The 27,379-nt window shown below is 46.4% G+C and overlaps 1 protein-coding gene across 1 annotated transcript in view; it reads left to right on the top strand.

Annotated features, from left to right (window-relative positions):
* Nucleotides 1–27,379, top strand: part of LOC138510408 (G-protein coupled receptor 54-like) — a 402,978-nt gene that overhangs the window by 337,974 nt on the left and 37,625 nt on the right. Inside the window, exon 4 of the mRNA XM_069626041.1 lies at nucleotides 12,992–13,230. Within this exon, the coding sequence (XP_069482142.1) occupies nucleotides 12,992–13,230 (239 nt within the window). The remainder of the gene's footprint in view (nucleotides 1–12,991; nucleotides 13,231–27,379) is intronic.

Here is a 27,379-nt window from a genome sequence, read left to right as displayed (position 1 = left end):
TCTGATGCAGACATTTTAGAAGGCATTGAAGATCCAGGTACACCACAAAGAGAAATTAAATATGTCAAGATGTTTATTGCAGCCCCTCGAGTGTTTATGACACCTTTTAATTTCAGTTTTTTTAACAAACCAGTCAATAACAGAGAATCTCTCATATAATCAACACCATTGGCAGTTCAGAAGCATCTTTCAGCTGTCAATGATAAGATCATGGCAGAGGACGACATGAATAGCTCATCTAGTTCAAGGGAGAAGTTAATCGGAGGTGCACTGGACATCTGATGCAAAAGTCAGACCTCGAACATTTTGGATTCAATGGCAGGATCCAGAAGTGATGACGTTCACCCTGCACAGGCCCCCTTTGATTCAGACGAAGTACTTGAACAGACATCGACCATGGAGGAGGTGCAGGTTTTAATTCAAGAATCAGATAGAAACATCTCAATAAACAATGTGGATGAATCGACAACTGAAAAAACAAAGAGGCTGGCTAAAGAACATGAGTCTCTGACTCCACGCCAATCGCGTCCTAGAATCGCACGAGTGACTAGCCAAAATGCAACACAAATAAGTTCAATTAGCCTCCTCCTAAATGACCCTCCTCTCGAACGAGAAGAATGATGAAGCAAAGAAACACAAACCGGATCTCCTCGCTTTAATGTCAACTATCACCATCGCCTTAACTCCATTCATGAAGCTTTATGAGAACTTGTATGATACTTTAAAAGAACACACCACCCTACTCGCAATGACACATTCCACGCTTGCCTTCTTGGAGGGATATGTCACGGCCAATGAACATCGTCTGCCATTTGATCTTCTTCAAACAGACTTAAGAAAGGAATCATCAAAGGTCATCCCTAAACAGCAAATTAGTTGTTCTCTAGGAACACAGACAATCCAGGAGGCCCAGAAGTTGGATCTAACTAATGAGGCTGAAAACCAGAATGAGCTTAGTCCAGATTTTGCAGACAGTGAGTTATGCCCGCCTGCGCTGCAACACAGATCAGGGCCCTGGAAAATTCTCAACAACACAAACAACAGCAATCAGATTGACACCAGAAGTCATCACGTCCCAGAGAGGAGGACAGAACCGTGTGTCTTGCCCGAACACACCTCTAATGAAATTCAGCTTGATTATGTTGGCTCAAGAGAAATGAGCATTTGCCATTTTTGGTGTGCACAAGCCAAATTTGCCTGAGAAGGCACATCAAGACAAAAGACATTTCCAGGTCCTCCAACTTACAAAGGCGCCGATCCTAATTCTAGCACAGTCGAAACCTAAGAGAGGTATACCCAAACCGGCTCCTAGGAAGATACCCTTAAAGAAATTAAAAGATGCAACAATTGACTCTGCGTTCACATGTGTAAAGAACAATGAGCGGCTATGCGTGCCCAAGGCCACTAGTAACGAAGTGAGTCCTATATGGCAAACACTATTGGACCTTTCAACATACTCTATAGACCACTCGTCTATCGACCTGTATGAAGTGCGAGAGCTGCTTGAAGAACCGTTTGCACAAGAAGATGATGTAGTCCATCCAAGAACTTTGCCCTCTGAGCAGCCAAAATCGCCTTTTTTCACTTCATTGGAAAAGATAAAAAGATGTCATTTGAATTACAACAAAAAAGAATGACCTGAGACAAGTGCCACTAGAGATTCAAAATCAAATATTGAATCGCGGATCGGCAAACAACAGAATTACATAGCCGAACCAAATACATTGAGCACAAGCGAGCCGCATATGCATGTTGCCGACATTGGAAAATCAACTGGCACCACGTTCCCAGGCATAGTCCCTGCTCAATGCAAGCCACAAACCAAAATGACACTGATCTATTGAACGAGAGAGAGAGTAGACTCAAGTTATTGCGGGTCAGAAAAGCAAGGAGCAAAGGTCCCCTCCACAGAACTCAAAACACCAAACATTCAAACTTGAGTGAATTTTAGATATGGATGACACGCTAATCTTGAACAGAAGAGCGGTATTTGATCTCTTCGATCACATTCCCAACTGCATCAACTGACCTCAAGTGACATCAAAGCCATATAGTTTGTGAATGAGAGGCGAACAGATGAAATATAGCTACACCTTACATCTCCAGTCATTAAGAATATGCTAATCAGCACCAGAGAAAGCTTTCTAATGCTTGGCTTTGATTTAACAATAATTAAGAACTCGGAGAGAGAAAGTAACTCAACGCTTGAAAGATCTTGAAAGATCATGTTCTAACTTGATAGGTCCGACTTGATGGTCGTGCAAATATGAAATGCCTCCGTCCCCAAGTACCGCTCGAGCAGAATGTAAAATACTGCCCAAGCAATCTTTGAGGCCACAGGTGGGAGTGTCGTCGTCAGCCTGGTATTGGGAACGCCAGAAGGGCCCCTGAGTACTGTAAGGCAAAGGGTTATAATCAAGGAAACACTCAAAAAATGGCAATTGGCAATGGACAGAAGGAGTAAACAAGATGCAGTGACACCAGCTTACCTATAAGGGGTGGAGTGTAGGTAAGGAACCTATGCAGGGGAACCCACAGCAGGCTGGGATGATGTAGTTGACACTCCTGAAAGCACCTGGTGGAGCAAGACTGGATCCGTGGAAAAACGTGAAGCAATCCGAGGTTTGCAACAAAATAGAAGGGCAATCCAAAAGCAAGTCCAGAGTACAAATAGGTGTCAGATGTCCGGGAAATCAGAGAGCACGCCAGAGTCCAAGGGTAATCCAAGAGCAGTTCCAAGAAGCGTTCCAAGGTCGAAGCAAGGAGAGAAAACAAGAAGCAATGGTATCGCCTGGCAGTCCTCTGTAGAAGTAGCTGTGAAGCAAAGAGTCTTGTCTGCCGGCTTCTTTTGAAGAGGCGAGCGGTATCACGTGACGTATCACCTGACTGCTCGCGCACGTCGCATGGAGCGCAACGCGGCCAGCAATTGGGGCTGTCGGTATGTCCTGGTATCCTGGAGTCGTCGGTTGTGCAGGAGGCGCCATGGTAACCGCCAACGCGAAAAGGGGCGAAAAGAGGCAAGTCCGCCCAACATGGTATTCCGCCTGCCGTGTTTCCCCCGCTGGTGTGAATGGGGAACACGACGGTGAGAAGCGCCTGATGAGGGAGATAGGTGTGAGGGGGGAAGTGAGAGATGGGTTGCGTGAGAGGGCGTGACAGAGCCCCCCCTTAAAGGCCCACGACCGTGTGGGCTGGAAGGATGCTCCCGGTGAAACCGGGCCACCAGGCGAGGAGCGTGAACATCCCGGGAAGCAACCCAGGAGCGATCCTCAGGGCCGTACCCCCTCCAGTCCACTAGATACTGCAATCCACCCCTGTGCATACGGGAACCCAGAATAGCCCGCATCTCAAATACATCTGGGGACGAGACAGAGACCGGGGCAGGAGGGGCAGCCAATCGGGTAGGACCAGGGCATGGTTTAAGCAGGGAGACGTGAAAAACCGGGTGGATCCGCCAGGCGGGGGGCACCGCCAGGCGCATAGCCACCGGGTTCAGGACTTTGACCACCTCATATGGACCCACAAAACGAGGGAGAAGTTTGCGACAGCCAGGGATGTGTAAATGGCGGGTAGAGAGCCAAACCCGGTCCCCCACCTTGTATGCAGGCGCAACCGCCCTCCTCCTGTCAGCAGCGGATTTCATGGAGGTTTGGGCCTCACGCAGGTGGACCAATGTTTGGGCATGGACCGAGACCAAATCCCGAGCGCAGGCCGAAGCGGCGGGGGTATCAGAAGAGGAGAAGTCCGGAATGGGAAGAGCACGGGGATGTTGGCCATAGAGGGCGAAGAAAGGAGAGAACCCAGTAGCAGAGTGCAATGTATTGTTATAAGCAAACTCGGCGAGATGCAAGAGGTTAAGCCAAGAGTCCTGATACTGTAACGTTAGGCAGCGTAGATACTGCTCCATTGACTGATTGACCCTCTCGGTTTGCCCGTCGCTCTCTGGATGGTAAGCAGAGGAATAATGAGCATCAATACCCAACAGAGAGGTGAGGGCCCGCCAAAATCGGGAGGTGAACTGTGTGCCTCGATCGGACACCAAAACATGGGGCAGGCCAAAGAGACAGAAGACAGACCTAAAGAAATGCTTGGCTAAGACCGGGGCTGAGGGTACCCCCTTGCATGGTACGAAACGGGCCAGTTTGGTATAGGAGTCGACAACGACCCAAATAGTATCGAAACCCCATGTACGTGGCAGGTCGGTAATCAGGTCCATTGAGACCGTGTGCCAGGGACGTGGAGGAACCAGGAGAGGAAGAAGAAGACCCAAAGGTCGGCCCCTGCGTGACTTGCCCTGGGTACAGACTGAGCAGGTATTGACGTAATTTTGTACGTCGCGTTTCATAGTCGGCCACCAACACCAGCGTTTGAGTAATTCCAGAGTACAATGCTGCCCGGGGTGACCATTAATGGCAGCATCATGAGACCACTCCAACGCCAGGTTCCTGGTTTCGCTTGTGGGAAGGAAAAGCTTCCCATGGACAAAGGGCAGCCCATCCTGCATGACCGGATCCCATTCTGTTAGTGACTGTGGATAGCGGGAGACCCACTGTCGTATGTTGGACTGTAATGAAGGTGATGGTGTGCAGACACAAACTACATGAGCCTCACTCAACAAGGTTTCAGGGAAGGATGGGAGAACCTCCCCCCCAGGGGAACGAGACAGAGCGTCTGCTTTCCCATGCCCGACACCAGGTCTATGTTTGACCACGAAGTCGAACGCGGCAAAGAAGAGATGCCAACGTACTTGTCGGCTGTTTGTACATTTCAGGGAGGCGAGGTCTTAGAGATTCTTATGATCGGCGAACACCACCGTCTGGTGTTTTGCGCCCAGGAGGTGGTGTCTCCAGGTCTGTAGGGCATCCTTAATGGCCAAGAGTTCTTTTTCTGTGACTGTGTAGTGCAATTCGCTTGCCGTGAACTTACGAGAATGAAATGCAACCGGATGCAAATGACCAGTGGCAGGGCATGGTTGGGACAGTACAGCTCCTAGTGCATAAGAGGATGCGTCTGCCTCGAGGACAAACGGGAGTTCAGGGTCAGGGTGTTGTAACACCGGAGCAGTGGTGAACATAGTTTTCAGGGAGTCAAAGGCGTTTTGTTGTGTCACGGACCAGACATAGGGGACTGACGGGCTAGTGAGCGCAGTGAGTGGTGCTACAATAGAGGAGAACCCAGCTATGAATCGTCGGTAGAAGTTGGCGAAACCCAAAAATGATTGCAGTTGCTTGAGTGTGGTCGGAATTGGCCATTCGTTAACTGCCCGGACTTTGGACTGATTCATAGAGAGACCCCCAGGAGAGATATGGAACCCCAAGAACTCAACCTGACTGGTGTGGAAAATGCACTTCTCGGGTTTAGCAAATAGCGTGTTGGTTTGAAGACGCAACAACACTTCCTTGACATGCGTGATGTGTTCATCGAGGGAGGAAGAGAAAACCAATATGTCATCCAAGTACACTACCACGTAAGCGTTCAGGATATCGCAAAATATGTCATCCATGAAGCGCTGAAACGTGGCAGGAGCATTACAGAGGCCAAACGGCATAACCGTATACTCAAACAACCCTTGTCGTGAGCAGAAGGCCGTCTTCCATTCATCACCCTCCCGCATGCGTACGAGATTGTTTGCTCCCCGCAGATCCAGTTTAGTGTAGATTGTGGCATGAGTGAGTTTGTCTAACAATGGGGTAATGAGAGGTATAGGATAGCGGTTTTTTACCGTGATGGCGTTCAAACGCCTGTAATCAATGCAAGGACGGAGATCCCCTTCCTTTTTTGGCACAAAGAAGATAGGACTTGCAGCTGGGGATGTTGACGGGCGAATGTGACCCATACGCAGGGCCTGCTGTATGTATTCTTGCAGGACTCGCTCTTCTGTCTGGGTTAGGGAGTAGATCCGCCCCTTTGGGATGGGGGCGTCCGGGACTAAATCAATGGGGCAGTCGTAGGATAGATGCGGAGGAAGACCTTCCGCAGAGCCTTTGTCAAACACAGCCCGATATTCAGAATACTCAGGAGGTATGTTGTACGTGACCGCCCCTATCATGTGAGTGTCCTGGGCGTCGGATCTGTCTTCTATGGTTAAAGAAGCGACTACCCCGAGAATGTCTGCGGGACTGGAAACCCGAGGTGTCTCGAGCAGACAGTAGTATTGGCACGTTTCTGATTCAAAGGAGACCTGACCCGTGCCCCAGTTTATCAGAGGATTGTGCCTCTTTAGCCAAGGAATGCCCAGGATAACACCAAACTGAGGCGTGGCTATGAGATCAAACGACATGGTCTCTCTATGGACTTCCTGTATGACTAATTCCATAGGGGCTGTCTGTTGTAAGATTGGTCCATAGGCTAAGGACGTCCCGTCTACTGCATGAACCGGTTCGGGGTGTTTCTTTTTGATCAGAGGTAAGTTTAGCGAATTGGCTAGTGCTATATCTATAAAGCAGCCTGTAGCTCCAGAGTCGATCACTATTTGTACTGCATGGGAGACCCCTGCGGCTGGGTTTAAGGAAGCTTGTACCACCACAGGTCGGACGGGACCGAATGCTGGATCAGAGGTATTTAGTATAGGACTCGCCCCAACCCCTGATCTCAAGGGCGAGTCTTCGGAAAACCCGGAGCTTTGTTCCTTGGCCGGCGGGAACACTCCTTTACGAAATGCCCGTTGAGACCGCAGTAGAAGCAAGCGTTGTCCGCCCTTCTGCGCTCTCGTTCGGCATGAGTAATAGGACTGCGTACCCCGCCGATCTGCATGGGTTCTGGTAAGGTGCCAGATGAGGTTGAAGGTGTGGTCTGGGATAACCCTGCTTCCCCCTTACGTTCTGCCCGCCTGGCGTCGATTTGCAAGGTCAAATCGACTAGAGCGATATAGAGTGAAGGAAGAGAAGGCACCACAGATAAAGCATCCTTCATGGAACCACACAATCCCCTATAATCGATAACTGCTTTCTTGTTCTCTGGCCAGGAAGTCTCAGTAGCGAGTTGGTTGAACTTGGTGATATATTCAATGTGGATCGGCCTTGAGTAAGATCTAAGAGTTCCATTTCTCTGGATTGGGCTTTATATCTGGTGTCAAAAACCTTGGCCATTTCTTGGGTCAATAACTCGAAATCATACAGAGCAGGATGGTTGCCCTCCAACAATGGGTTAGCCCATGTGGCTGCCACAACCGACAAATGGGATAGAAGAAAAGCCGCCTTAGAGACCGGATCAGAGAAAGCCTGAGGTGGATATAAGAAATGCAGTTTGCACTGATTTATGAAGGTGCGATATTTCAAGGGATCCCCCTGATACCTCTCAGGGGCTGCTAGAGGAAATGGGGTCTGAACCACCACAGACGGGGCTGGCAGAGTGGGTGGTGTGACGGGAATCGTGTTTTGGGATGGGGCAGCATCGCCGAACTCGGCGTCAACAGGTAAGGGATGTCGTGTGCTCTGCATGGCATCAAGACGGTGGTTCAGTGCAGTGGTGGCAGAGGCCAGGTCAGTGCGGAGGGCAGTGGTAGCAGCTGCCATATCTGTCCTAAGCGATGTCACTGCTTGCATTAAAGCAGTCACAGGGTCCCCGGCTGAAACATCCATAACTGGACGACCATAAGGCTTCACAGTCTGTTCTAACTTGATAGGTCCGACTTGATGGTCGTGCAGTTATGAAATGCCTCCGTCCCCAAGTACCGCTCGAGCAGAATGTAAAATACTGCCCAAGCAATCTTTGAGGCCACAGGTGGGAGTGTCGTCGTCAGCCTGGTATTGGGAACGCCAGAAGGACCCCTGAGTACTGTAAGGCAAAGGGTTATAATCAAGGAAGCACTCAAAAAATGGCAATTGGCAATGGACAGAAGGAGTAAACAAGATGCAGTGACACCAGCTTACCTATAAGGGGTGGAGTGTAGGTAAGGAACCTATGCAGGGAAACCCACAGCAGGCTGGGATGATGTAGTTGACACTCCTGAAAGCACCTGGTGGAGCAAGACTGGATCCGTGGAAAAACGTGAAGCAATCCGAGGTTTGCAACAAAATAGAAGGGCAATCCAAAAGCAAGTCCAGAGTACAAATAGGTGTCAGATGTCCGGGAAATCAGAGAGCACGCCAGAGTCCAAGGGTAATCCAAGAGCAGTTCCAAGAAGCGTTCCAAGGTCGAAGCAAGGAGAGAAAACAAGAAGCAATGGTATCGCCTGGCAGTCCTCCGTAGAAGTAGCTGTGAAGCAAAGAGTCTTATTTGCCGGCTTCTTTTGAAGAGGCGAGCGGTATCACGTGACGTATCACCTGACTGCTCGCGCACGTCACGTGGAGCGCAACGCGGCCAGCGATTGGGGCTGTCGGTATGTCCTGGTATCCTGGAGTCGTCGGTTGTGCAGGAGGCGCCATGGTAACCGCCAACGCGAAAAGGGGCAAAAAGAGGCAAGTCCGCCCAACATGGTATTCCGCCTGCCGTGTTTCCCCCGCTGGTGTGAATGGGGAACACGACAGCGAGAAGCGCCTGATGAGGGAGATAGGTGTGAGGGGGGAAGTGAGAGATGGGTTGCGTGAGAGGGCGTGACAGATCAGCCCAGACCCGTTCTGATCATACAGGACACATGACAGGAGGTTCCCTTAGAGCTGAGCAGGTTCCCAATGGGGGAAATAAATATTAAGATCGGCTTCAGATAGGGAGAGCTCCAACTGTTCCGAGACAGACATTAAATGTCACATTTCAAACCAACTCTTCTAGACGTGAAATCAACACCAATAACGTACTTCCACCCTCCAGATCAGTGGTTGAGAAAGAACAGGACTGGTCCTGGGTATCAAGAGCATTAACAGCTCAGAATGTCCTCTAGCAACCCAACAACTTGTCAGTGACTGAAACGCAATCATCTTCCAAAACAAATGCTGAGTTACACCAACTGAAATTGGCCTCATGGAACACTTGTGACCACATTCATCTCACCAAAGACAGTGACATAAATGTAGGCCTTTTTGATGTCCTTTGCCTACAAGAGACATGGCTCTGTACAAAGCCAGTTGTGGACGGCTTCGAGATTTCACTGAGCGTGGCAACAAAGGGCAAAAAAGGGCGGCCTTCTTCAAGCCTGTTGACAGCAATTAAATCTGGAAGCCCCCTAACACTGATGAAATGCATATCAGCGTGTGCCCTATCTCAAGAACTACTGATTGGGTGGGAACCGAATAAGAATAGCCAAGGTGTAGAGTCAACAGAAAAAGTGGTAGTGATTAATGCATACTGGAACCTGGCACGGACATCAAACGAAGAGTTTATTGACCACATAGCTGAATTAATTGATGATGCATATACAAACCGGAAAACAGGATATGCGATTATATGTGGCGATCTAAACACTGCTTGTATCTCCAACATTTCAGACCCTCAAAGCATGGCCCACAACTCCTCCAGACATTCGAGAGCCACAATGTGGAATGCCCTGATGGCCAGTAGAGATATGCACATGCTAAATGGAAATGTAAAACAAGACATGCCGCCCCAGATGACATGGAAAGGCATTGGGTTCTTCTTCCATTATAGACTACGTTTTTGTTTCGTGACTATTTCTACCGCTTGTGACCTCATTTAAGGTAGTCAAAACAAAAGAAAGCGACCACCACTTGTTATGTATGGAGTGGTTGGGAGCCACGACTAACAATCGAAAGAAAATGCTGACCGGTACATCTGTGAGTAACGATGGACACAAAAACATTGCAAAAATAGCCACTGATTTTGAAGTTGAGGGTCCATGGTGGAATATATTACACTCTTAGAACCGCATCGTCTTAAAGCCACCAACAAACGACGATTGCCCAGCAACCATCTTCACACTTATATCCAGGAGCTGGTAAATCAAAGAAAGTTGGGTAGAAGGCTAGAGAGGGTGGCTGAGAATTCGAGTGCTACAACTGATCAAGAAAGTGTTCCACTGGAGAAGCGGAACTTCAAGAAATGGCTTTGCTCTATGAGATCTTCGTTATACCTTCTGACTTGGAAGCCATGCTTAAGACTCTTGTGAGCATGAAGACCAAGGAATTCTGGGCACTAATAAAATCAGTTAGCAGGCAACCAACAGATAACAATCAAATCCCATTTGTGAAGCCAGCTGGATCCAGCACTTTGCAAAAACTATACACTGCACCTGAATCCACCATCATGAAAGACCATCTAGCAGAAGGAGTGGAGTCCTGGGTCTTTGTGTCAGGTCTTGATAATATCAGACAGCAAATCATTCAATTAAACAACTCCCGGGCTCCGGGACCAGACAGACTCACACATTCTATGCTGAAAGAACATCCGGCAGAGTGGGCAGCATTCATTCATACCCTTTTAATGCAAGCTCCACTTCCCACAAAATGCCATCGTCTTGGAAGAGAGCGATTGTAGTCCCAATTTTTAAAAAGGGAGACAGGGACAATCCCAAAAACTATCATTGCATCGCACTTTTAAACGTCATTGGAAAATTGTATTGTGTCATCATCTTGAATCATTTTCGCAAATGGTGTATAAAAACAGGGGTTAATGATCCACTCCAAACTGGATTTGTTAGGGGTGTTGGAACTGCAGCAAACATCTTCCTTATCGACATACTAAAGGCACAAGGCACAAAAGCAAATATTTATATGGCTTTCATCGATCTGGTTCAAGCTTTTGACCAGATCGATCGTCCAAAGTTGTGGATCAAACTGGAGACGAAGAACTGTCCGGGTCCCATCCTTGAACCAATAAAAGCAATGCATCAAACTACATAATTACGAGTTTGACTAGATAAATCTGGCCTATTGTCCGAAGAAATATCTACAGCCAGGGGAGTCAAGCAAGGGTGCCCAATGGCTTTGGCCTTATTAAATTTGTTTGTAGCTGATGTGAAGCATATGGACTCCAATATAAGAACTTTCCCTCCAGCGATGTGTGGAGTCCCTCTACCTCGACTACTATACGTGGACAACATCGTCTTAGTCGATGAAACGCCAGTGGGGTTACCTTGCAATCTTTCATCACCTCCAATAGCCTAGAGATTAATAAATCGAAAACTAAATTCTTGACGTTCGGAAACTCTAAAAGAGGCAAACATGCCTTTTCCTGGATGCTCGACAACGATCACATTGAGCAAGTCACCACATTCAAGTACTTGGGAGTCTGGCTAATTGACACTGGGCCTCATCACAAGTTTGGCGGTAGCCTTTATAGTAAAACCGGCAGGCTGCCGCCAAACTTGCAAATTTTTCTGGCCCCTGGCAATGGGGAAATACAGGGCCATTACATCCCTGGCAGACCCTGTATTTCCCATTGACAGGGGCCGGCAACTTTTATGGGAATGGGGAGGTCAGATGCACCAGCACCATTCAGAATGGTACCGGTGCATCCGACATGCTCTGCTCGCGGGTGCCGTTCTGCCTGCCAGGTCTGACCTGGCGGGTGAAAAGGCACCCTCGAGCAGAAATAATAGTTTGACGGTCCAGTAACAACAGTACTAGTAAGATTACCAGTACTGTAGTTACCGGACCAGCACACTTGTAATGAAGCCCACTGTGTCGGAGGCTCCCATGGTTTGCCGTTTGAAAGCTACAACTAAGGCTTTGTCTAGTCAGGCACGCGGCTTGAATCAGATCTAAGGCCGGTTTTCCATTCTACCAGTACTAACATTTTATCGGTCAAAGGTTGTACCAATAATGACCTATGGGTCAGAAGCAATGCCAAGTATTCCAGATAAGAACTGATCCCAACTAGAAGGTCTTTTTTGGAAGAAGGTCCTTGGACTCCCTCAATCTGTGCCAATCCAAATTATACTATGGGAGCTGGGCCTTTCTTCATTAAAATCAATCGTTCTGTGGAAAAGTCTCAGTTTCTTCTGAAAATGCTTTGCCTCTCCCTGACCAGAGATTCTGGATATGCTACGCAAAGAGATCCCGGCATCCCAGATCATAATGCTGCAGAACTGGTGTGAGAAAATCTGGTCCGCTTTGAAAGAAATTGGGAGCTCAAAGTATTGATCACTAACCCCAAGAGGACTAACATCAAATTAAGAGAACTTGACTGGATTCATACCTTTGAATTTACAGATGGATACCATTCAGTTGCTCATATCTCCAGGGATTCGCGCAGAATGGACTCTACTTGTGAATATTTGAAACAATATCCAGATAAAAAACTAAGAGACCAATTTCTGCGGATTCAACTCAACCTCCAGCCAACAAATGAAGTAAGAGCCTCTTGAGGTCTTTGCGAAAAGCAGCATCTATTGTTTTTGTAAGAACGCAACTGAGGTAGAAACCCTAAAGCATTGGGTTATTGCCTGTCCAGCTCTCATAGAGAGGCACACTACATTCTTTAACCATTAAATCTCAAATTTTCTAAAACAAGAGATGGACGTCGTGTTGGTCAATATTGATTGCAGGAAATAAAGCGAGTCATGTGATTGCAATAACAACATTTTGCAAATCTCTGTTTGACTCATAAGGACCCCCAAATTACCTTCATCTACTTGTTCTGTTCCTGGTGTTTGGAGATGTCTTGTGTTTTTATAGAATATCTGATAATGAAAGGAAAATTTCAGTTTTACTATAACATGGTCAGTTGTGGAGAATGTCATCCTTTTCATTATCTTGTGTTTTTTTTCTTTCGTTGTTTTGCAAAAAAGTGGTTTCAATTTAAATGCAAATAAAAAAAATTATAACAAAAAAATAAAAATAAAGGGCCTGTGTCCCATTGCAGTCAATGACTCAGTATTCCATTACTCAGTAATACTTTGCAAGGGGACAAAGGCCCTTTACAGGGAGTAGGGCGGAGGGGGGGAATATATAACTCCATTGGTCACTGAGAGGGGCCCCACAGTATGGTCCCAAAGACTCTTCTGACAGCGGCTTGGTTAATCTGGTAGGGAAATGTGCACCAAGCGTGGCTGCAGCCCTAACCTGGCAAAGGTCAATTGTGACATCCTCGAAAATACATAATTATCCACATGATTCCGGAACGACATTCAAAGAAGATGCTTATTTGTATATTCCAGGTTCCTTCGTGTTGTCCATACCTGTGGCTATATATCAGAAACTTGTCGCCGGAGAATGGTATGGGCCGCAGACGTACTGCATGGAAGCCTTCCCCTCCGTCCAGCACCAGCAAATGTTCATCCTCTACACCTTCCTGGCAGTCTACCTGCTGCCGCTGATCACCATATGCGTGTGCTACGCCATCATGCTGAAGCGGATGAGCAGGCCGGTAGTGGTGCCCGCTGACAATAACTACCAGGTACTGTCTTCTACTCTATTCCATCACTTGTGTAGAGGCGCGTTATAAATGCCATATCATATTAATATCATGCCATCATTACCTCTTTCGGCCGGTTCAGAGAGTAACTATAGCTTCATTAGATTTTAATAATACTCTTGACTCTCTCAATTTTATATTTTTTTCTAAGAAATGGGGTCATATAGTTACATTTCTTTCAGTGCTACAATGGGTACGTAATTTCTGCACACACGTTTTGATCACATCATATACTATTACTTGGTTTCTAAGTTGTCCATGACAAATGTCCTGTGGCATGATTTGTCAGGAAGCCGTAAAATGACAGTTTTACTATCGAACTGAGGTACACAAAAATGGCCGATGAGAGCTGAGGAAGGGTCGGTGTAGAATGTAGAGATGCTTAAACTTCCTGAACGGAGCGTGAGCATTTCCAGGCTGGTTCGAGAGGCACACATTGATCCCTGCATCTATTCCTAAGGGAGGATTTGAGCGCTAGCACCCAATTGGGAGCCCTGATTTTGAGAGGGGAGTCTGGCCAGCCAATCAGGTGCCTTGAGCTATTCTAAACAAAGTTTGTGAACTATTAACAGGACCGGTTTGATTCCAGCTTCCTTTATGGGATTTATGTTGCTGTTGAGTTAGCAGCGGATAGGACATGCCCACACATTGGGGAGTTTTGGAGTGCTTTCATCTGTACCCGAGAGGTCTTCCTATGCTGTGCACTCAGTCACTTTCCCTTGTGTTTCTATGTTTCCGAGAACCCTTTTATGTTGTGTGAGTCTTGTGGGAATCCTTTTGTTTGTCTTGGTTACTTGTTTTGTGTGTTGACCATTGACACCCTAGGAAACACGTCTTTTTATTTAGAGATTTAGAGAGTGTGCCAGGGACAGAAGTTGAGCAGCTGGATTACTCCTCGACCCCTGAGATCGAGGTATTCAGCCAGGAGAGGCAGATGGAGGTTGAGGAGGGGAAGAGAGGGCCCCTTACCACCACTAGCACTGCCGCCTTCTGTTGTGGGTATGAGACATCAGGGGGTGCCGCCGTGTGGGCAGGACAAGAGTGACAGATTGATGAGGCGTGCAGGCATGCGCTGTCTGCACTTTCTGACACCAGTTATTTGAGGGAAGATGGATCTGGTGACAATGGTCGGTGCTGTGCCTACCCCTCTAAGGTTTCTGTTTACTTTCATCTTCTGCTGTCTCAGCTTCTCCTGATTGTATTTCGGGATGCCACCTATCTATCTCTCTGACCAATCTTTGTACCAGCTCTAGCTTCCTCTCTTCTTGCTCGTTCGCCATCCGTTCCTAGCTGCCTTTCCCCAATTTGGGTTTTTCCATTCCCATTACCATATGTCTCTCCTTATTCTCCCCATAGGGTCCCTCTCCTGTTGCAAGCAATGATCCCTAATATTCTCTTGTGTCCTCTGTCTTCCTAATTTCTTTGGGCACCTCTCCAATTACAAGCAACCAAGTAAGAATTTCTTATGACATCCTCTAACCCATCCTCCTCCACACTCTGTGCAGTTATCCCCAATGACTTTCTTGTTTCCTCCCCCTTCTTCACCACTTTCGGCAACTCTTCACTTACATACAATAATGTATATTGCTTTAGTGTTTCCTTCGCCCCTTTGGGCACCTCCCTGCCCATTCCTGCAGCCTATTGATGTTCAATTCGCCCTATTTGCTAATTTGGCCAGAAGGCATCAAGGCACTAGATACTCGCCTATCTCTACCTTCTGATACTCCCCTCTCGCCAGCTTCTGACATTCCTCAATCTCCACCTCTAAGCTTCTCTGAAACCTCTGCTCCAAACACCCTCTGTCTCTGTGTGTGTGACAGTGGGTTTATATAGTCTGTAAGCTCTCGCCCTGGGCTGGCCAGTCTGTGTGTGTCTGCATCTATGATGGGAATTTGTAGGGATTTGCCATTGGTTGGACTTAATTGACCACCTTTGCTGACTGAAGGGGAACACTGCAAGAGGTTTCTATGATGTACTGTTCCTCCACAACAAGGGAAATGGAACCCCTCGCCCTGTGTTTCTTTTTAGTTGTGGGCCTTGCTGCCTTAAAGGGACAATACCATCTGCTGGGTCAGCAAGATTAGCACAGTTAGGGGTTGCAATGGGCTCCAGGGAAAGTTGGATCTTGTCTTTCTGGCAGTTTTGAGGGAACCCCTGACTTCTATGCAGTGCCTCTTAAATGGAGAATGTCCTTACTAGTGTCTGTGTGATTGTATCCTACCCTATGAATGGAACTAAGTGGGGATGTGATTTGGGAATCCTTCATATACTCTTAGCATATCATCTCCTAGATTGGGGAGGTTTCTGATTACTGTTGTCACCTACTGGATGTCCCCAGAGTTAAGTAAAGGACTTTGTCACAGAACTGAGAACCCCAAATAGTGATAGTAGGCAAAAGAGAAGGCTGAAGCACTGTCATCCCTAGGTGGATTTGTTTTGTGGTGGAGAAGGCCTGAGCATTGAAAACACCACAGGCTTTTAGCAGGCTAAGGTGATATCGAAAGCACGGACAACCCCACATTCATTGGGTAGGTTGAGAAGGCCAAAGAAACAAGTACCAGTGTGCACTTAGTAGACAGGTGTGAAGGCCAAAACAGTGTTAGGCATGTTGACATTTTGTAGGCAGAGGAGAAGACCAAGCTCTAAGGACCAAACATGCATTTGTAGTAGAGAAAGCCAAACCACTGAAACCCAAATATGCATTTAGTAGATAAAGGAGAAACCCAAAGCAATGGCAAGCTCATGTGCACTGAAAACGCCACATGCTTATGTGCATTTTGAACGTGGATGAGAATAAGGACTGAGAGCCCATCAGCATTTAGTATGTGGAGAAGAAGGCTAAATCACTTAGAACCCCATTTGCATTTAGTAGGGGGGAGAAGGCCAAAGCACCAAGAAACCCACATGCATTTATGAGGTGGTAGAGACTAACGCCATTTTAGGCACACTTGTGTTTAGTAGCTGGAGGAGCATACGAAAGCACTGAGATCTCATGTCAATTTAATAGGATAGGCAGAGGAGAAGGCCAAAGCAGTCACACATGAACATGAATTTAGTAGGGAGCGTAGACGGCCAGTGTACTGAGAACACACATTCATTTTGTAGGCAGAGCAGAAGGCCATATCACTGTGCATTTAGTAGGCTGTGGAGAAATCCAAAGCACTGCGAACCCCACCTCTAGTTTGCAGGTGGAGTACAAGTCCTATCCATTGAGACTCCATGTGAATTTAGTAGGGGGATGAGAATGCCAAAGCACTGAGAATCCAAAATGTGAATTTAGTAGGCAATGGAAAATACCGAAGCACTGAGAACCCCACATGCTTTTTGTCATTTGAGGAGAATGTGAAAGCATTGTGAAGCTCACTTGCATTTTGTAAGAAGAGAAGAACATCAACACGGTGTTAGGTACACTTGCGGCAAATTAAGCTGGTCATGACTTCTCACATCTGCTGAAATCCAAGCGTTTTGTTGCGTTAAATCTGCGCAACTTAACAGCACTTTAACTAAGGGTTTTTCAGTGAATTCTAAGGGTTTTGTCATACCATAGTTTTTTTACAGGCCACTTTCCACTGCACATGGTCCCCCAAAATGTTTCTTTCAGACCCATTAGGTGGCCACAGCCTTCTGCTGTGGCCACTATACATGTCTTTCGGGAACACTAGCCAGTGCCATATTGCACCCCTTGACATCTTGCCCCAATATGTTACACCACACCTCACTGAAGTTGCAAAATTCAATTTTTATTAATCTAATTTCTGAACTCTCTTATTTATTAAAACTGTTTTCCCATAACTGCAGTTATATTAGGAATGGACTACAAATAACCCATAATATGCTAAAATAACCCATAGCTCTAGTTCCCGATCATGTTTTCAACCATAAACCTTAATATGCAAAAATAACCCAGAATATGCAAAAGTTACCCTGAATATGCAAAAAACTTTCAAACTTGGACCAGAATTGTGACTTTTCCACTATGGGAAAATGAATGGGGATGAGGCCGAAACAGCATTTTTTTACTTTCTTAATAACTTTTTTATTTTTTAAGTGATATTTCCCAAAATATCCAATCTTTGGGGACATTTGTTTGCAAAATTTCAGCTAAATCCATCATGTGAGTCACACCTCATTACCAATTCATTTTTGGGGTTTTCTATGTATCTCGATACTCAACTAGAGTGCGTGCCAGTGTCCCACATTTCTTCTTTACACCCTTATATAATGGCTCACCACATGTTCTTATCTTTGTGCTTTTGTACAGGAACACTTCAGTGTAATGCATCTGCATCTGTAAATGGGGTATTGTAAGTAATTTCTTACAGAATTTGACATCCCTCTTCTCCAAATAAAAACAATTACTAATATAAGATATAAACCCTACAGCAAAAACGTGTGGCTGGTTACTGAGGTAAATCTTGTGCGCGGATTCTTGAGTACTCTCTACTCTTAGTAGCAGGATGAGGGTGAGGGGGCACCAGCAAATCAGGTCCGAAGGAACGTGGCCTGAATCTTATAATCCATCCTGTGGCTGGTACCTTCCTCCCCAAGTCCACATTGCTCTACCATTTCGTGGTGCCCTGGCGGTCTCCTCCACTGTTCCGTCACCTTACACGCTTTTCTATTTCTTTACTAAACTCTAGTGTGCAACACCCGCTATGCCCGCAATGCTATGAGATCCCAGCTGTGTTCTTTCATTGCATTATGCACAAATATGGTTGATGTTCACTCCACAAATCAGTCCATATTACACTATTCAAGATGTTTTCTTAGTGCCTGTTTGGTGTATTGCTCTGCATTCATTATCATGTAAAATGTTCACTCACACAGGTGCTCAAACTCATAACACACAATTGCTACCGAATTGTAACAATGTATGATGTAGTTTTTTTCCTCTTTTTTAGTTTATTTACTACTGTTTTAACTGTTTTAATTGTGATACGTCACATGTAAATATGTTAGTTGTAATATTTGTGAAAGGTTTATTTTTGAAACAATACACAATAAAAAATTAAAAATTAAAATATTTTACTTGTACATTTGCACTCCCAAATTCCCCAGAGATACTGTGTCACAATTTTCAGAGAATGGCATTGCTTCTGATTTAATCTAACTAATTCTATGGCTGGATATTTTGCCAAAGTTTTTAGCTGAGAAGAAAAGTTGGGGCTCATGATGGTAGGACCTCACACCAAACCGCCCTATTTCCAGCATATAATAATGTCTTATCAGTTTCACCCCCCCACCCCCACTGTTATCCTTACAATTCCCTCTCTTTGCCTAATTGGCACAGCCAGGGGCTCTATCGGTAGGTATCAATGGGATTCTGAGCGTGTACAGCCCTGTCTGTTCCGTTCTGCGATCTGAAATGGTTGGAGACAATGGCATTTGGCAGATTCCTAGCATAGACCCAATTATAAAGTGCCTGGAACATCGTCTTAACGGATTTCCCAAACCTGAACTTCCACAGAGAAAATGACAGTCCAATCCAATGCATGCGATTGAACACTTTTTATATGTCTAAGAAAATAGCTGCCCTCAGGACCTGGCTAACCGCTGAGCAGTGTAACACAATGATATGAGTCCTGCTATTATCTGCTCCGAACCGATCCCTTAGAACACCAATCGGGCACCCGAGATCCCATATATCCACTCACCCCTGCACCACCTTTTCTCCCACCACCTCCTTCTGTACACCCTTGCATTCTGATGTTACCACCGCCTCCTTGACCTTCTCAGCTTTCACCACCTCTTCCAGCTCTCCATTGCTGCCACTTCTCCATCCTCCTCTGTCTCACCAGCCTCTGCTTCTTCCACCACTCTCCAACCTCCAACTTTCTCCAAACGCGAGCTTACTGCTCCTGCAACCCACACTCAGCCACTGGGGTATGCTTCATTTTTACTATGTTACCCTCACCCCGGGTGGGCCTTTCAATGAGGGTCGGAACCTGTGGGTGCTAACTGAGGAAGGTCTGAGATTGGCTAGGATTCTTGGGCTCACCTGGGGTCGCTTTGGGCTCAGGGGTTTGGACCAAACTCATGTATGTCCTGTCGGCCATTTTAGATGCCCGTCCTGAGGTCCTGCATCACTCGGCTGAGGGCTATGGTATATTCAATGCAAATTAATGACTCTGGATCCCTGGATAAAGTTTCTAAATTCGCTCAAGTTCTTGTAATATGAGCAAGCGGGAAAATAATGCAAGGTTTCCTGCATGGGAGACTCACTGGCAGGGAAGTAATTAAGAACTAACGGTGCTTTCTGTGTCAATTTACCACGGGGTTGGGAAGCCTCGGGGCTGAAACAGTGTATTCATGGGATGCAGTGTTTGTCCTGAGTACCAAATATCTGTAAATATAATTACTTTATGTACCAGGCGAACTGGTAGCAGTAGGAATTAAAGCACCACCTTAGTCAGTGACACAGAAAGGGTTTCACTTAAATGAAAATTCCTCTGTGTCTGTATTGGAGGTGTGGGGCTGGCTGGGTGAGACTTTGGCTCTCTCAGCTGGGGAAGGGGAGGTTTGGAAATGCCTTGCAGATTACTGCTGCAATGGATTCGATCATAATTTAAGCCATTTGGGCTGCCTAGCCCTAATGCGCCAGTGAGGTGGAAGTATGCTGGATCCCTAGAGCAGGGCATTGGTGAGGCAAAGTGACCATCTCATGTCATCTGCCAGGGATTATCGACTAGGTGACCAGGGGTTCCTACCCATGTAAACCCCATTTCTATTATCCACTGACCCGGAATGTCACGCGGCTCCTTTTATCATGGCCCCAATAATTCCTAGAACCAGGTCACAACCATTAAAGGTGAATTATATGCGTGGTGGCAACAAGTGCAAACCTCACCCATAACAATAAAAGACACATGCATTTATTTGTTGATGGTCAATTAGTCAGTGCAAGAAATGGCCCCTTTTAAATTGAATTTTCTTGTTGGGCAAACCAAAAATGGTATGCTTTGTCTTACTAATTGGTAACTTGGGCCAACCTCAAGACTTAATAAGATGTGAGTCGCAATCAGAACACCTGCTGCTGCCTGTTATGGTCTGTATAGCGTAGGTTGGGGAAGAGTCATTACCCCAAGCAATGATAACCCCTCTGGAGGTCTGTAAGGCTACTAGCACATGGGGGTATCAATACATGTTTTGGAGTTTTGTTGGTGAAGTGTTACTTTAATACTGGGTAAATAGGCAACTGAGTTAGTAAATTACATGTGGTTTTATTTTGTAATATTTTAAAAAAATTCCTGATAGCATTTTAATTTCAAACTTGGTTGAACTTAAACAGGTTTAACACGAGCTTGCATTTGATGTAATGTAAAAGTAAACAGTTTCTCTATATGAAAGGGAAAATATTTTCCCCTGTTTTTGCTTTCTTTCTCATATGTTAAATAGGATGTTGCAGCAAAAAAAAAAGGTCCTCCGAGTGAGGAAGTGTCTTGTTGAAAGAAGTCGTGCCTGAACATTGCATTGTTGTTTACATGTCTGCTTTTGAAGACTGAATGGTCAGACTGCAATCAATACCATTAGTTATTGACTGCACTCTAAACATTCTGATTGGCTGAGAGGAGGTGAATAACCATCTATGTGTGCCAATAAATAATATATCATATCTAGCTTGCAGGGCATGCTTATTGGCTAGCGTTCCTGACCTGTTCTGACTTGGTCTGCGCTGCCATTACTCTTAAATCCCTGAAGTGCCATCTCGCAGGGATGTCATTTTTGGACCGCCTGAGGTCTGCCTTGCTACCCCGTGGTCTCCATTGCTACCCCTAAAAATCTTTGTAAAAAGAATATTTTTCTTTTTTTTAATGAAAGCTCCTTGGCTGTGGGCCAGCACCACGTGGCTCTTTGTTTCTGGAGTGGCTGGCTTCCTTGTTCAGGCCCCTTAAAAAAAAACAGGGGATCCACAAGTGTAACATTTTCAACAGGGGGGGTCTGGCTATCTGGCCATAGAATAGGACGTGCTACGTGAGGAGCTCCTGATGATCCGACTTTATTTTTGCTAAAGTTACCCGCTGAAACTGTAACAAGCGCCTAGAACTTTGGGGATCAGGCGTCGGAAGCTGCACGCTAAGTGGAGTTCGGGGGAGAAGTTCATGGTCCCAGGGAATCGTGAGATATATATGTTTTTGTTGGTACGGCCGTGTGGCCGCTTCGGCGCCAAGATGGCAGCTAACAAAGGAGAGGCCTCCGAGGAGAAACGAAACTGATTCCCCAGAACTGCGAGACATGGCTGTGGACAATCGCCTGGAGTACAACAGAGAAATATGGAAAAGTGTTCGAGATAGCACCGTGAGAGTGCCCGGCCTGGCGTACGCTAGTGGAGCCTTGGCGATCTGACTGCAGGAGGAGATAACATTGGATACTTGGGCGACAAGGCCTACGGAAGTTGAATGAGGAGTGCAAGGCCATAGCCCACCCGTAAAACAATTTGAAGTGCCATCTTGAATGTGAGTTAGGAGACCTGGGAGCCAGACTATTGTCGGACCAAGGACAGTGCAGAGCTGCACCAAGACGGAGCCGTACAGGAGTGGAGGGCAGCGCCATGTCGGCGAAAGGGTTGAGAGTCAAGTCCAAGCAACCCACGATGGAGGTTTTTACGAAAACGCAGCGGACCCCCTCAACATCGGTGCAGAGCATGGTCGTGACTCCCGCAGAAGACGCCCCCGAAGGGGATAAGCACCAGATCCTGGAGGCTATAACGGGACTGAGTGCTAAATGGGACTTGGCAATGGCGGACCTACGCACAGCTCTGGAGAACAAGATTGATGCTGTGGGTACGGAACTCACCCTGTTACGTCAAGATGTCAGGGCACTTGCAGAAAGAACCAGTGGTCTGGAAAGTGGGGTGAAGATTAATACTGACGTTAGCACGAACAATGCGAAGGAGATTCATGTCTTAAAACAACAGGTTGCTAACCTGGAAAATCGTGTGGAAGAGGCGGAAGGAAGGGCGAGGAGGAACAACATCCGTGTGGTTGGTCTGCCGGAGGGGGAAGAAGGCCAAGACCCCACAAACTATGTGGAAGACATGATCCTACAAGGGATCGGAACAGGGAATCTTTCGCAAGGATTCACGGTGGAGCGGGCGCATCGCGCCCTAATGAGGAAACACCAGCCGGGGGCCCCGCCAAGGCCGATCATCGCGAGGATCCTGAATTACAGGGATAGAGAAAAGATCCTCGAATATTTTCGTAAGGGCGGTACGATAGAGAGAGCATCCACCAACATCACAGCATACCCAGACTATACGATACTGGTGCAAAGGCAGAGGTATAGTTACGTCGCCGTCAAAAGAAGGCTGAGGGCAGCGGGAGTCAAATATATGCTGCTGTATCCGGCACGATTGAAGGTGCTACATAAGAACAAAGCGCTATTTTTTGATACCCCGGAGGATGTTGTCACATGGCTGGACCTGCAGGGTTGCCCGGAACAAGAAGCGGATCGTGATCGGCAGGAGCATACCGAATGAAGATTTTGTAATACGGACATTGTGAGGGTGAGTGGGAGGAGGATCCTGATTGTACAGAGAAATTGTAACTGGCTGAACTTTGAGCACAATCCGAGCCTGGTGCTCGATATGGACTGGAATATAGTGAGTGTAACTGTAATTGGTAATTGTCTAGCATCTGTATGCGTAATATTTCTTAAAAGGAGCAACAGAACGTGGACAACCTACCCCAATAGATTATTAGTTTTAGCGGCCATTAGGGCGGCTTTACCCTAATGAGCCCTGAGTAGAAGCTTGTGCTAGGCAGGGCTAGATGTGGGGGTGCCTGAGATCCAGGAATGGAGCTGGGCAACAGTTGGGGAGGGTGTTGTTGGGGAAGGGATGGGTGGGAAGAAGGTGGGGGGATGGGAAGTTGAGTGTGTATGTGGTTATGGGAAGTTTAAGTTTTGTTTCAAGCCTATTTGGAGAAATCAGCATGTTGCACTTGCGGTGCATGAGCGGCGGAATCGGCGGAAGATCGGGGGGTGCTTACCAATGACTTATGGGAGACCTCAGGATAATAACATGGTACGTCAGGGGCCTTAACAGTTATTTGAAAAGAAATAAAATCATGATGTATCTGAAAAGGCAGAAAATAGATATTGCACTACTACAGGAGACGTACTTGGCGCGAGAGAAGTTGGACCTGGTTAAGAGAAAGTGGAGAGGGACTGTGGTGGGCTCGCCATACTCTGCATACGCCCGGGGTGTGTTAATCTGGGTGGCACCGCATGTCCCGTTCCAATCGATACAAGAGGTAGTTGAAAATGATGGAAGGAATGCTATATTGCGAGGGCTGGTGGAGAGCAGGAAGGTATGCATAGTAAACACGTATGCCCCCAACCAAAACACAGCAGCATATTTCAGAGCCCTGTGTACCAACCTTAGTATGTGTATAGGGAGCGCGGTGATCTGGGGTGAGGACTTTAATTGTGTGTTGAATCCTGTGGTGGACAGATCTGATGGCGGGGTGGGTAAACCTAGCCCGGCGGCGAGAGCGTTGCAGACACTGCTAATTGATTTTGGGTTTACAGATGCGTGGAGGATGAAACATCCCACTGAGAGGCAATACTCGCACTATTCAGCCCTGCATCAACTGCACACTAGGCTTGATTATGTCTTTGTTACAGCAGATGTGATGTCTGAGATTACTCAAATCGAATATAAGGCTAGGGTCCTCTCAGATCACTCGCCCCTGATCCTCGGATGGCAATATTGCCCCCCGAGGGCGAGGATCCCTACATGGCGCCTCCGAGCAGAGGCGCTTAAAGATCCAGTCTTTAGGGAAGATACAAGGGAAGAGATTACTAACTTCTTTGAGGAGAATACTGGGAGTGTTGATTCCGCAGGCACATTATGGGAAGCTTTTAAGGTGGTGATGCGGGGGGCGGCCATTGCTAAGTCAGGGTTGCAGGGTGGGGTCTTGGCTGCCCTACAGAGGACGGAAACCGAGCTAGAAACAGCATTGAAGAGCGGTGACGTAGACACGGAGCTAGTACTCCAACTACAGCAACAATGTGCAGGGCATTGGGAAAGACTCTGCAATCTCAATTATAGGAAATATGTTGAGAGGCAGCACGCGGGGGGAGATAAGACAGGCCGCCTTTCGGCCTGGCTATACAAAAGCGAGTCCCCTAGGCCTCCGATTAGGACCATTATTAGGGAGGACGGGGATGAGGTGGCCACGCAAGAGGGGGTTAATAAAGAATTTGCAGATTATTACAGAGCGCTGTATGGAGATGATGAGACGGGTGACCAACGCAAGATAATTGAAACGTTAGAAGACATAGGGCTGCCCAAGATAAGTGAAGAGGAGAGGGAGGAGCTAGATGAGCCAATCACATTAGAGGAGTTAGAGGCGGTTGTGAAAGCAGTTGCCTACCTGTAAGACCCCAGGAGCAGATGGTTTCCCAGCGAATTTTATAAAGTATACAGAGAGGAAATTCTCCCCCCAATGCTGGACATGCTTAATGAAGCGTTTGAGATAGGACGGTTGCCTGAGTCGCTCAGAGAGGCGATCATAATACTGCTGCCCAAGCCCAATAAACCAGAGCATAGATGTGGTTCCTACAGGCCTTTGTCGATGCTAAATCAGGACAGCAAGATTCTAACGGCTGTCCTGGCAAATCGATTGCAGAAAGTGATTGGTAGACTGATACATCCTGATCAAACGGGTTATGTCCAGAATAGGAATATAACACACAACCATAGGCGACTTCACCGGGTGGTTGAATGGGGTAGCAGGAATGAAGGTGAGATGGCAATAGTGTCTCTAGATGCAGTTAAAGCTTTTGATTCGGTCAAGTGGTCATGGCTATTGGCTGCCTTGGAAGGGTATGGAATGGGGCCGGGCTATATCAGGTGGGCTAAGATGTTTTATAGTGAGCCGCTTGCCAGGGTCCGAACTGGAGCGGTGATATCCGAGAGATGGCAACTTGGTAGAGGCACCAGACAAGGGTGCCCCTGGTCCCCGATGCTTTACATTTTAGCCCTGGAGCCTCTGGCAATATGCCTTAGGGCACAGTATGATGCTATAGGCATTGAGGTAGGAGGGGAACGACACTTGATATCCTTGTACGCAGATGATTTGTTACGGTACTTGCAATACCCAGAAGAAAACCTCCTATACATACTTGAAGTGATGGAAAGGTATGCAGAGTTGTCGGGCATATCGGTGAACCCCCAAAAGTCTGTCATATTCCCGCTAGGTAACTATAAGGGGACCCCTGTAGATAGACTACCGGTGCTACAGGTACCATGGGCAACTAGCTCTTTTCGTTACCTGGGCGTAGATGTATATCACACGGTGGAAGAAGAACATAGATATAACACTGGAAGACAAGCGTGTCCTAAATGTAACCTAGAAAACGCTGACATGGTACATATGTTTTGGTCGTGCCCGACCATTGGGTGTTTTTGGGGAGAAGTGGCGCAGAAACTGGCTGATAACGGGGTTACTCTTGTTATAGACACGGCCTGGGCCTGCTTACTGGGCGGGTTCCCTAGGCCATGGAAACTCAAGCATATTGAGAAACTGAGAAATCTAGCGTATGTTCTTGCAAAACGTAGGATTGCCATGGGGTGGAAGAAATGCCACAAGCCTAAGGTGGATGTGTGGTGGAAGGACTTGCAGAAATGGGCGGAAGCTGAAACGGTGGCATGGCAAGAAGCGAGTAGCCTGGCTGGAGAAGGGGAGGCGGGCACCTTGTTGGCTTGGAAATCGCTAATAGCAGAATTGTTTGGAGTAATATCAGATCCAACAGACTCCGAAGAGAACGAAACCCGGCCGCATGTGCCAGACATTGAATGAGATTGACAAATAGGCTCATGGGGGGAGGGAGGGGTTGTGGGAGCAGCGATTAAGATAAATTGATGTGTAATGGAACCATTATGATTATGCTGCTTGTTTGGTTTGTGTTGTTTTGTTTGCATAAAATCAATAAAAGAAATTAAAAAAAAAAAACAGTGACCCTAAATATGAAAGAATAGGAATAGCAAATAATTTGTCTTTCTGGAATTCTATACATTAATTGCAAGACTTATTAAAGGTTTATTTCAGCCACACTTCAGGGGGCGAGTCCCTTATTTAGTCTGTTCTTAAATGCCTCAAATTCACAATGCAGAGAAAAACTTCCAAAAAGCATTTAGTCGAATAAGCATCCATTTCGAACTATGTATTTTGCTCTTTGAAAGTTGCTGCTATAGCATGTTTTTTCTGCCGTTGTCTCTTTTACGATCATCACAATGCAATCCATCAAGGTGTGCTTGGTCATTTGCACAATCTTTGTGCCTAAAAGCTTGTGTACAGTGTCTAAATGTTTGACCATAGCACATAAAGCAGCCCTTGATTTCAGTCAGTCAGTCAAACAAGTTTATTCGGATATATAAAAATCCATTAAATGACAAAAAAAACTGTTATACACAGGTAAAGATTACAGATTCATTAAAAAAAGGTAAATACTTCCAAAGAGATAGAGTCAATGGACATTTGCAGTAAAACAACATACAATAAAAACAATTGACATATAATTTCATATATGGTGGCCCCATAAAAACCAGTGATGAGAACAAACAAAGATGCAAAGCTCAAACATTTAAGACCATTACTAAGAATGTTATACAATTCACATTACTGACTTACACCACCTTGAAGTTTTAGTAGGCCATTTCTAAAATACATTGCTCTTCATTGTGCCACAATTAATGCTTTGTTATAATGTGTCTATCTTTCCTATCTCCATGGCATGCCTTTTAGGATGTTTGTTTGCATGTATGAGGTAACGAGTGCGCGGAGTACGGGATGCCGTGTGAGTGTGCTGCTTTCCCTGCTCTTCTCTAAATTCTTTAATAGACAATTGTGCAGTATTTTTGCCAACCTCTGAAACGTGAAAAATAGATCCAAGCAGACTTGACATGTGGCCATGTGGTATCCACTACAGAGTGTAATTTGCTTCTTGACTTTGAGAATATTCAGACATGTAATTGCTCATTTTACTATAGCATTAAGATAGCTACAGCTGCAAAGATAGCTCAGTGGGTTGAGCGCTCACTGGTGCGATGTGTGTGTGATCTGCAGGTTAAAATCCCGACAAGTCTAACTCAGCCTTTCATCTTGTTGATGTTGATAAATGAGTACCA

Source organism: Ambystoma mexicanum, chromosome 6p (genome assembly GCF_040938575.1).
Source record: "Ambystoma mexicanum isolate Mex_15411 chromosome 6p, UKY_AmexF1_1, whole genome shotgun sequence".
Taxonomy (NCBI): domain Eukaryota; kingdom Metazoa; phylum Chordata; class Amphibia; order Caudata; family Ambystomatidae; genus Ambystoma; species Ambystoma mexicanum.
This window is presented reverse-complemented; position numbering and strand designations above follow the sequence as displayed.